Genomic DNA, 10,720 nt, shown 5'->3' on the forward strand with positions numbered 1-10,720 from the left:
CCTACTGGAGCACTGGCCGCCGCTCCGCCGACGCAAGACGCCGGTCTGGGATTCGAGGTTCATCATCCGATCCATCGGCTCTTTTACACCAAGCTTCACGACCAAGCCATCTCGCCGTCGTCTCACGACCACCATTGTTTTCAGGTGTCCCAAGGGAATGGAGCTGCAGCCAGACGCCCCACCTATGCCGGTGACATCAGTCAGGGACTGGTCGGAGCTGCCACTGGATGCGCTTACTTCGGTCTTCGCGGGGCTCGGCGCCGTCGACGTTCTCATGGGCGCTGGCCTTGTCTGCCACTCGTGGCTGGAGGCGGCCAAGGCGCCTGAGCTCTGGCGCAAGGTGGACATGGGGCGCGGGCCGCGGGACAAGGAGGTGATGGAGAAGAACAGAGGTATTGATTTGGATGATCCAAACAGAGGCGTGGCGTTTGCGCATCCCAGTCCTGGCCAAAACCACTTGAGTAAGAGCACCCGAGTCATGTGCACAATGGCGAAGGTGGCCGTGGACCGATCCAACGGGAAGCTTGTGGGGGCCAACTTTGTTACCGATGAGATCCTCACTTATGTTGGTGCCAGGTACTCATCTTCTTACAGATTTCCAGTGTTATCATAGAAGTGTTTTCACAGAACAAATAATCGTACTACATGTAACCATTAGATCATGTTGTCATTAATTTTTCTATAAACTTGTTTTGCCGATTTCTTACTTAGCAATCATACTCAATTGTCTGAGAGGATGGTGATCCCGTTAATTATCTTATCTCCTTAACTTTGCAGGTCGCCCTCTCTGAAGGGACTTGCTCTCTTATCATGCTACCATGTAACCAGCGAAGGGTTCACCGATCTGGTAGCCAAGTGCCCTCTGCTAGAAGACATCGAGCTTTCGGGTTGTGTAGGTGTCCGCGGCGACGTTATGGTGGCCACTGGCAGGGCATGCCTGCGGCTGAAGCGGCTGGTGCTTGACATGTTAGTTTTAATCTTGTCATGGTCATGTATCTGCATGGGAGATGCTGAGGGCCGTGTGATGCGGCAGCTTGGTGAGATGCCGTTGTGGCGTGAAGCTGCGGTGGTGCATGCATGTACTAGGATGAGGTAATATCACTCGTGGTGCATAAACTTATCACTAATGTTCACTTTAGTGCCTAAACTTGGAAAATACGTCGAACTAGTTATATAACTTGGCATGAGCGTGCAAATACGGTGCTAATCCAATCCGTAGACGTATAATGCATTGACGTGGCACATATTTTGATTAGCTTTATGTACATCTCCATGGCCAATGGGCCCCACATGTCAGAATAAAGGGAAAATAATCAAACAATCCCCGCTAGTACTCGAACTTGACAGGCAAGCTAGATAACGACCAGCCTAACCAATAGATCACTCACGTATTCTTGCCAACTATGGATAATGACGCTCTATATTATAAACGAGCACGCTCGTGTGGTTTAAATTATGCTGCCAATGTTGCACTTGTCAGTTTTTTTTAGTATTTTTAAAATGTACGTAAATTATAAATGTTAAACTTTTATGTGTTATTAATATTATACATACAAAGAATAACTTATTTAGGAAAACGTTCAAGTTATGTTAAAAAGTATTGACATCTTATTTTTGAAAACATATCATATAAATATAATAGTATTTTTGATTATCAAAATGATTGTATAATTTGGAATAATACAAATATTTTCCAAATTACAACTAATTATTGTCATTTGAAGTATACAAACATTTGAATAATCATATGCACATTTTTATAATTCATAAATTTGTCGCTTAAATTTTTTAATGTAATTTAAAAATATACATTATTATTTAATATTTAAATTTTTATAAATATATACATGTGAATATATTTAACTTATATAGAAATTAAGAATATATGCCACGAGTGAAAGTTATCACAAGTGAATATAAAGAAAAATGTTTATATCCGTAATTTTGTAAATTTTAAATATAAGCCATAAGGTATTTTTTGTACATTTATTATAAAATTATTATTTTTACATTTACTAAATGTTTTTAATATAATCTGCATGTAAATAATTGAATATTTTTAAAAATTACATTAACATTTTAAAAATAATTTATTTTATTTGAACATATAATATCTATAACACATAAATACTCAAAATTAATTTAATGTGATATTAGTTTACCTACTTTTTAGAAAATTCTAAAAATATATAATATGTGCGGAATGGGTTGCATTGGCTGCAGCCCCATTTACAAGCCACAAACGTGTTCCTACACAGGACATTAACATAGTTCTCGTTATCAGTCATTCAAAATTGTGTAGCGTATTGTCTCGGGCAGGCCTTTGCTATCCTCACAGCGCAAGATCGAATCATAGTGGTTGTGATTTTTGACATCGATTTTCCCTTTGTGCTGACATGTGGGGCCCACTAGTCATATAGACATTTATATAGCAAGCCATCTGTTGAAAGGGGTCCCATGCCACGTGTGCATACTAATCAAAATACGGTGCCACGTCAGCACATTTTACGTCTGCGGACTGAATTAACACCGTATTTGCACGTTCGTGCCAAGTTCTAGAATCAATTTAGCGTATTTTTCAAGTTCAGGCACTAAAGTGAACATTGGTGGCAAGTTCAAGCATCATTGGTGATATTACCTCTACTAGGATATTATCTAGTTAGTTAGTGCATGGTTAGTTGAGGTATGGTCGAGTGATTTGGTCAGGTTAATTAGTACGTGTATGTAGCAGATGGAGGTTGCATGCAGCTGCAATAGTGGAGTAGTTGGACACGTCCTAAACGTGAGCATAGAAAACGGATCAGGGAGTTGCCTCCTGGCCGTGCTAGCTGTTGTATATAAGTATTGCATTGATTGAATGAAATGTGAGGCCGTGAGGGCTGAAGGAAACCATATAGCGCCTGTGATTGACTGATTGTCACCGGGAGAGATAAGGCAAAGCTAATTTTCTCTTTGGTGAATGTGTGCGTGCGTGTGTGTTCTCATGTGTTCTTCAGAGAGACAAAGAGAGAGGATAGAGTTGTGGAGCTCCGAGGAAGAAGAAGCGACGCTGCGATGAGGCGGCGCCAACATGACAAACCGTGGAGGCGCAGGTGGGACAGCGGCGAGGTGGCATGCATCTCGATGATGCACGAGCTCCGGCACCTTAGCCTCGCCCGCAGCGAAATCACGAACGAGGAGCTCATGGCCGTCCTCGACTCCTGCCCGTGCCTGGAGCACCTCTCGGTGGTCGACTGCTACAACATAGTTGCTGACAGCGCCCTGCGAGCAAAGTGTGGCACTGTCAAGACGCTGGGGCTTCCGACTTCACAGGATCACCTTTATGATTGGGATGAGTTTTATGCCTATGGGTTTGGGACCGCTTCCTACCATGGAGATATCGGCTACGGCTGGATGTCCGACGATCGCAACGCTTCGTATGATTATGAGTTTGGGACCACTTCCTATGACCATGATATCGACTACGGTTGGATGCAGGATGACTAAGTGTGATGATTCGGCTGCGGTTCAGAGGACCATGGATCATATATAGTACTCAGCGCACTTTATTTCCGTATAAGACAGAACCTATGAGATGGCGATTAGTTGTAGCCTCTTCTGGTCGCTTCTTATGCTAGTTATGCGACATAATGCATGTTTCAGTTGATAAGAGTATGATAAAAAGATGAAGTCGATCCTCAATATGCCATGCTTTGCTGATGTTATCGGATCAACATAGCAACGTTGTTGAATGGAAAAGGCGTTCCACTTTTTTCTTGTTATGAAGGAATGGCGCTCCTCCAGCCGCTACCAGGTTCCATCCACTCTGCGTGCCTGCACGCTTAAACTACCAACACATGCGGCGATAGAGAGCATGGGGCGATGCCGCCCATAACGGACATAGAGATCTTCCCCCCAAAGCAGGTTCTGTTTTTATTATTAGAGGCACAACAAATTCCTCGTTACAAGGTTTCCACAGAACTTGTATTTTGTCAAACATTTGTATTGCCGATGCTAGGCTTCTGCCGACTGCTTTTGTTCACCGGTCCGCCGCATTTGCCGCCGTTAGATCTGACTTAAGTGATCAATTTGGAGCATCCAATCTTTGAAATAAAAAGGGCCATTTGCATTTCTGTCCCTAACTCGAACCACCTAATCAGATATACCCTTAATTCGAAAGCCTGCTCAAATTTGCCCCTCCGCCGTTAGGTGCCCTTACAGAAAAGCCCTTCTGCGCCGTTACCGTCCGGTCAAACAACTTTGACCGTCCTGAAAAAAATAGCAAAAAAATTTAAAAAAATCTAAAATTTTGTGAGATCGAAGATACTCATGTGCGCAAGGTGCGTGCAGATTTTTGTGCTATTTGGACATTCCAGGAGCTCGTGGCGAGGAAAAACAGTTAATATGCACGCTAGTGAACAGTAAATTTGAAATAAAATAGCAAGAAAATTCAAAAAAATATGAAATTTTTTGGCATCAAAGAGGCTTGGGTGCACAAGGTGCTTGCAAGTTTTTGTGATCAAATGACTTGCGAGGAGCTCTCGTAAGAAAAAACAAAATAGTCATTTTTTCCCAAGTTTTTTCCCGGGTCAGATTTTGTTTTTTTCTCCACAAGCCCCTCCAATGTCCAAACACAACAAAAATTGGCACGCAGCTTTTAGACCATAGCCTCTTTGATGCCAAAAAATTTCATATTTTTTTGAATTTTCTTGCTATTTTTTTGAATTTACTGTTCACATGCTTACATATTTACTGTTTTTCCTTTGACACGAGCTCCTGGAATGCCCAAACAGCACGAAAAATTGCACGCGCCTTGCGAACCTGAGTATCTTTGATCTCACAAATTTTCAGATTTTTTAGATTTTTTTTGCTATTTTTTTGGGGCCGGTCAATGCCCTTTGACCGGCTTTGACCGGACGGTAACGGCGCAAAAGGGCATTTCTGTAAGGGCACGTAACGGCGGAGGGGCATTTTTGAGCAGGCTTTCGAATTAGGGACAAATGTGAGTAGTGGGTTCGAGTTAGGGACACAGATGTAAAAGACCCAAATAAAAAACCCCACCTACAATATTTCCTTTTCTATGCATGCGACACCAACGCAACATTTTTTATTTAGGACAAAAAAACATGCAAAAAAATGTCGCAACATTTCAAAATATCATTGCAGCAAAAAATTGTGTATGCAACACATTCCCATTGATTGCAGCAAGTCATTGAGAAAAAAAAAATCTGGAATGTATATAGAAGTCAAAGCTCACAACAACACAAATACAACTTGCATCTCCAACGCAATATATGCAACAAACAATCCAATGTCATCGTGCGCATGTCACATGTGTGTATGTAGAAAATCCATATTGAGCTTGTAATATTCCTAAACAACGTAAGCAACATAAAAACCCCCAATTTTCACTGCCATCATCAATGCATGCATCGCCTTGGCTGGACCGGGAACACAAGTGACGAATCCGGCTTGCCAAAATCCCATCAGCCTCAGATTGTGACACTAGACCCATTCCTCGTACTCCCAATCCTTTCGAAAGCTTGGTGGTGTGACCTCGAGCTCCACCAAATCACGCGTCTATGACTCATGGCTCCATGGGGGCATATCTGGCAAAGATAGGCGTCCAAATGAGGAAGAACCACTAGTAGAAAACAGGGCTTTGGTTCGAGCCTGCCAAGCCCATTAGTTCTGATTCAGTCACGTTCCGGTTCGTGCGCCCAGGGGCCCAGACGGGCCTCGGAAGGCATTTTTCCTGGTTTATGTGGACCCATTTATCCCGGTTCTAGGCACAAACCGGGACCAATGAGCCTCGCTCCTGGCCCACAACCATTGGTCTCGGTCCGTGCCTAGAACCGGTACAAAAGGGGTCCCTTTAGTCCCGATTCCTGCCACAAACCGGGACAAATGAGTTCCCTATATATACCCCCTCGCCGGTGAGTAGAGCAGTCCACACTGCTCTATTTTTTTGGCCGATGAGGGGAGGGCATTTGGGTGCTCTAGCTCACCTCCTATGCACATGAGGTGTTCGATGAAATGCCCGAGCCACGCTAGTTAAGTTTTGTCCTCTCGAAGCTCGACCTCCGAACTCCATTTTTTCCGAGATTTGTCTAGATTTAGCGGTCCGTCACGCCCCGTCCCCGTCTTCACCGCTGTCGATCGCCCGCCCCGATCTCGTCGCCGGCACCACCATGGCGAGCCTCTTGTTCTTATCTTATTTCTGAAAGAAAAAAATTCTTACTTTAGATAAATACTTGTCAGATTTTCTTACTTTTGACACACATAATTATATATAATGCATGCAGATGAACCGGCAATGGATGTACGGTGACAGACACACCTCCGAGTACATTAAGGGCGTGCATGAATTTCTCGAAGTGGCTGAGGCAAACAAGCAGAATGGTTTTATGTGGTGTCCATGCCCTAAATGTGGGAATACGATGTCTTACTCTAACCAAAAAATCATGCACACCCACCTTCTTTACAATGGTTTCATGCCACACTATAATGTTTGGACGAGGCACGGAGAAATAGGGGTTATGATGGAAGACGGCGAAGAAGAAGAGGACGATGACAACTATGTGCCCCCTGAATACGGTGATGCTGCAATGGGGGGAGCTGTTGAAGATCAAGAGGAACCAGACGATGTTCCCGATGATGCTGCAACGGGGGAAGCTGCTGAAGATCAAGAGGAACCAGACGATGTGCCCGATGATGATGATCTCCGCCGGGTCATTGTCGATGCAAGGACGCAATGCGAAAGTCAAAAGGAGAAGCTGAAGTTCGATCGCATGTTAGAGGATCACAAAAAAGGGTTGTACCCCAATTGCGAAGATGGCAACATAAAGCTCGGTACCGTACTGAAATTGCTGCAGTGGAAGGCAGAGAATGCTGTGCCTGACAAAGGATTCGAGAAGCTACTGAAAATATTGAAGAAGAAGCTTCCAAAGGATAACAAATTTTCCGACAGTACGTACGCCGCAAAGAAGGTCTTATGCCCTCTAGGATTGGAGGTGCAGAAGATACATGCATGCCCTAATGACTGCATCCTCTACCGCGGTGCGTACAAGGATTTGAACGCATGCCCGGTATGCGGTGCATTGCGGTATAAGATCAGACGAGATGACCCTGGTGATGTTGACGGCGAGCCCCGCAGGAAGAGGGTTCCTGCGAAGGTGATGTGGTATGCTCCTATAATACCACGGTTGAAACGACTGTTCAAAAACAAAGAGCATGCCAAGTTGATGCGATGGCACAGTGAGGACTGAGGGAGTCCTGGATTAGGGGGTGTTCGGGTAGCCGGACTATACCTTCAGCCGGACTCCTGGACTATGAAGATACAAGATTGAAGACTTCGTCTTATGTCCGGATGGGACTTTCCTTGGCGTGGAAGGCAAGCTTGGCGATGCGGATATTCAAGATCTCCTACCATTGTAACCGACTCTGTGTAACCCTAACCCTATCCGGTGTCTATATAAACCGAAGGGTTGTAGTCCGTAGGCAATCAACTCCATACACAACAATCATACCATGGGCTAGCTTATAGGGTTTAGCCTCCTTGATCTCGTGGTAGATCTACTCTTGTACTACCCATATCATCAATATTAATCAAGCAGGACGTAGGGTTTTACCTCCATCAAGAGGGCCCAAACCTGGGTAAAACATCGTGTTCCCTGCCTCCTGTTACCATCCGGCCTAGACGCACAGTTCGGGACCCACTACCCGATATCCACCGGTTTTGACACCGACATTGGTGCTTTCATTGAGGGTTCCTCTGTGTCGTCACCTTTAGGCCCGATGGCTCCTTTGATCATCAACAACGATGCGGTCCAGGGTGAGACTTTGCTCCCCGGACAGATCTTCGCTCTGCGGGCCAATTCGCTCGGCCACCTTGAGCAGATCAAAAGCTACGCCCCTGGCCATCAGGTCAGGTTTGGAAGCCTAAACTACATGGCTGACATCCACGGGGACTTGATCTTCGACGGATTCGAGCCACAGCCAAGCGCGCCGCACTGTCTCGATGGGCATGATGTAGCTCTGCCGCCGAACAGCGCCTTGGAGGCCGCCCACGCATCGGTTCCGACCATCGATTCGGAGCCTACTGCGCCGATCGAGGATCAGCGGTTGGACGCTGCCTCAGGGGCTACGATCTCAGAGGCGATCGAGCCGAACTCCAGCCCCGCACTCCGCATGGCCCATGACTCCGAGAAGCTGGATTCCTCTCTGAACTCCGAGCTCCCCGTGCCCCTGCCGATCGAATCCGATTGGGCGTCGATAATGGAGTTCACCGCCGCGGACATCTTTCAGCATTCGCCTTTTGGCGACATCCTGAATTTTCTTAAGTCTCTCTCTTTATCAGGAGAGCCCTGGCCGGACTACGGTCAGCGAGGGTGGGATACGGACGATGAGGAAATTCAAAGCCCAGCCACCACCCACTTTGTAGCCACTGTCGACGATCTAACCGACATGCTTGACTTCAGCTCCGAAGACATCGACGGCATGGACGACGATGTAGGAGACGAACAGGAACCAGCACCTGTAGGGCGCTGGAAGGCCACCTCGTCATATGACATATATATGGTGGATACTCCAAAAGATGGAGATGGAGATGGAACAGTGGGGGATGACGCCCCCAAGAAACAGCCAAAGCGCCGGCGTCAGCGGCGCCGCTCTAAATCCCGCCAAAGCAAAAACGGTGATTCTGGCACGGGAGATAATACTACCCTGGATAGCACCGAAGAACACCCACCTCAGCAAGATTCGGCACAGGAAGATGGAGAAGCCAGCCCTCATGAGAGAGCGGCAGACCGAGAGGTCGAGGATGATAACTATACGCCTCCCTCCGAAGACGAGGCAAGCCTCGATGACGACAAATTCGTCATACCATCAGACCCCGCCGAACAAGAGCGTTTTAAACGCAGGCTTTTAGCCACGGCAAACAGCCTCAAGAAAAAGCAGCAACAGCTTAGAGCTGCCCAAGATTTGCTAGCTGACAGATGGACTGAAGTCCTTGCGGCCGAAGAGTATGAACTCGAACGCCCCTCCAAGAGTTACCCGAAGCGCAGGCCGCTACCCCGATCAGAGGAGGAAGCACCTACATCACCAGCGCATGACATGGCAGACCGGCCACCTCGCGGCCGCGACAGAGAGGCCTCTCGGCCCTCCACCCAAGCCATGCCCCGACGCCGCTCAACTAAGGCACGAGAAAATGCGCCCGACCTGCGAGACATACTGGAGGATAAGGCAAGACAAACAAGATCGATCTAAGGATCGCGCAGGCGCCCTACGGCACGTGACAATGATCTTCACTCCGGATACAACAAATCTGGCCGGGCCGAACACAACAGACATAGCTCTTCCGAGCTGCGTCGTGATATAGCCCAGTACAGAGGCGCCGCACACCCGCTATGCTTCACGAATGAAGTAATGGATCATAAAATCCCAGAGGGTTTCAAACCCGTAAACATCGAATCATACGATGGCACAACAGATCTGGCGGTATGGATCGAGGATTATCTCCTTCACATCCACATGGCACGCGGCGACGATCTACACGCCATCAAATACCTCCCGCTCAAACTTAAAGGACCGGCCCGGCATTGGCTCAACAGCTTGCCAGCAGACTCAATCGGTTCTTGGGAGGACCTGGAAGCCGCATTCCTCGACAACTTCCAGGGCACTTACGTGCGACCGCCGGATGCCGACGACTTAAGCCACATAATTCAGCAGCCAGAGGAATCGGCCAGACAATTCTAGACACGGTTCCTAACAAAGAAAAACCAGATAGTCGACTGTCCGGACGCAGAGGCCCTAGCAGCCTTCAAGCATAACATCCGCGACGAGTGGCTTGCCCGGCACCTGGGACAGGAAAAACCGAAATCCATGGCAGCCCTCACGACACTCATGACCCACTTTTTGCGCGGGAGAAGACAGCTGGCTAGCTCGCAGTAACAACTTATCAAAGAACCCTGGTAATTTGGATACCAAGGACAAAAGTGGCAGGACACGTCGGAATAAGCAAAAACGCCGCGTTAACAGCGACAGCAATGAAGACACGGCAGTCAATGCCGGATTCAAAGGCTATAAATCCGGTCAGCGGAAAAAGCCATTCAAAAAGAATACTCAGGGCCCGTCCAGTTTGGACCGAATACTCGATCGCTTGTGCCAGATACATGGCACCCCCGAAAGGCCAGCCAATCACACTAACAGGGGTTGTTGGGTGTTCAAGCAGGCAGGCAAGTTAAGGGCCGAAAACAGAGACAAGGGGCTGCACAGCGACGACGAGGAGCCCAAGCCGCCGAACAACAATGGACATAAGGGCTTTCCCCCACAAGTGCGGACGGTGAACATGATATACGCAACCCACATTCCCAAGCGGGAGCGGAAGCGTGCACTACGGGACATATACGCGATAGAGCCATTCGCCCCAAAGTTCAACCCATGGTCCTCCTGCCCGATCACTTTTGATCGAAGGGACCATCCCACTAGCATCCGTCATGGCGGCTTCGCCGCATTGGTTCTCGACCCAATCATCGATGGATTTCATCTCACAAGAGTCCTCATGGACGGCGGCAGCAGCTTGAACCTGCTTTATCAGGATATAGTGCGGAAAATGGGCATAGATCCCTCAAGGATTAAGCCCACAAGAACGACCTTTAAAGGCGTTATACCAGGTGTAAAGCCAACTGTACAGGCTCAGTAACACTTGACGTGGTCTTCGGATCCCCGGACAATTTCCGAA

General features: G+C 47.3%; 1 protein-coding gene across 1 annotated transcript; it reads left to right on the top strand.

The window, feature by feature from the left end:
* The first annotated feature begins 274 nt into the window (after positions 1–274).
* Positions 275–3,486, top strand: LOC147972122 (F-box protein SKIP19-like). Its single transcript, XM_087524234.1, has 3 exons — positions 275–576; positions 778–964; positions 3,076–3,486. Exons 1-3 carry the CDS (start codon positions 275–277, stop codon positions 3,484–3,486), a joined length of 900 nt encoding a protein of 299 aa, XP_087380360.1.
* Positions 3,487–10,720: the final 7,234 nt, after the last annotated feature.

The sequence above is a fragment of the Triticum urartu genome, chromosome 5A (genome assembly GCF_056163025.1).
Source record: "Triticum urartu cultivar PI428250 chromosome 5A, HENAU_Tu73, whole genome shotgun sequence".
Lineage (NCBI taxonomy): Eukaryota > Viridiplantae > Streptophyta > Magnoliopsida > Poales > Poaceae > Triticum > Triticum urartu.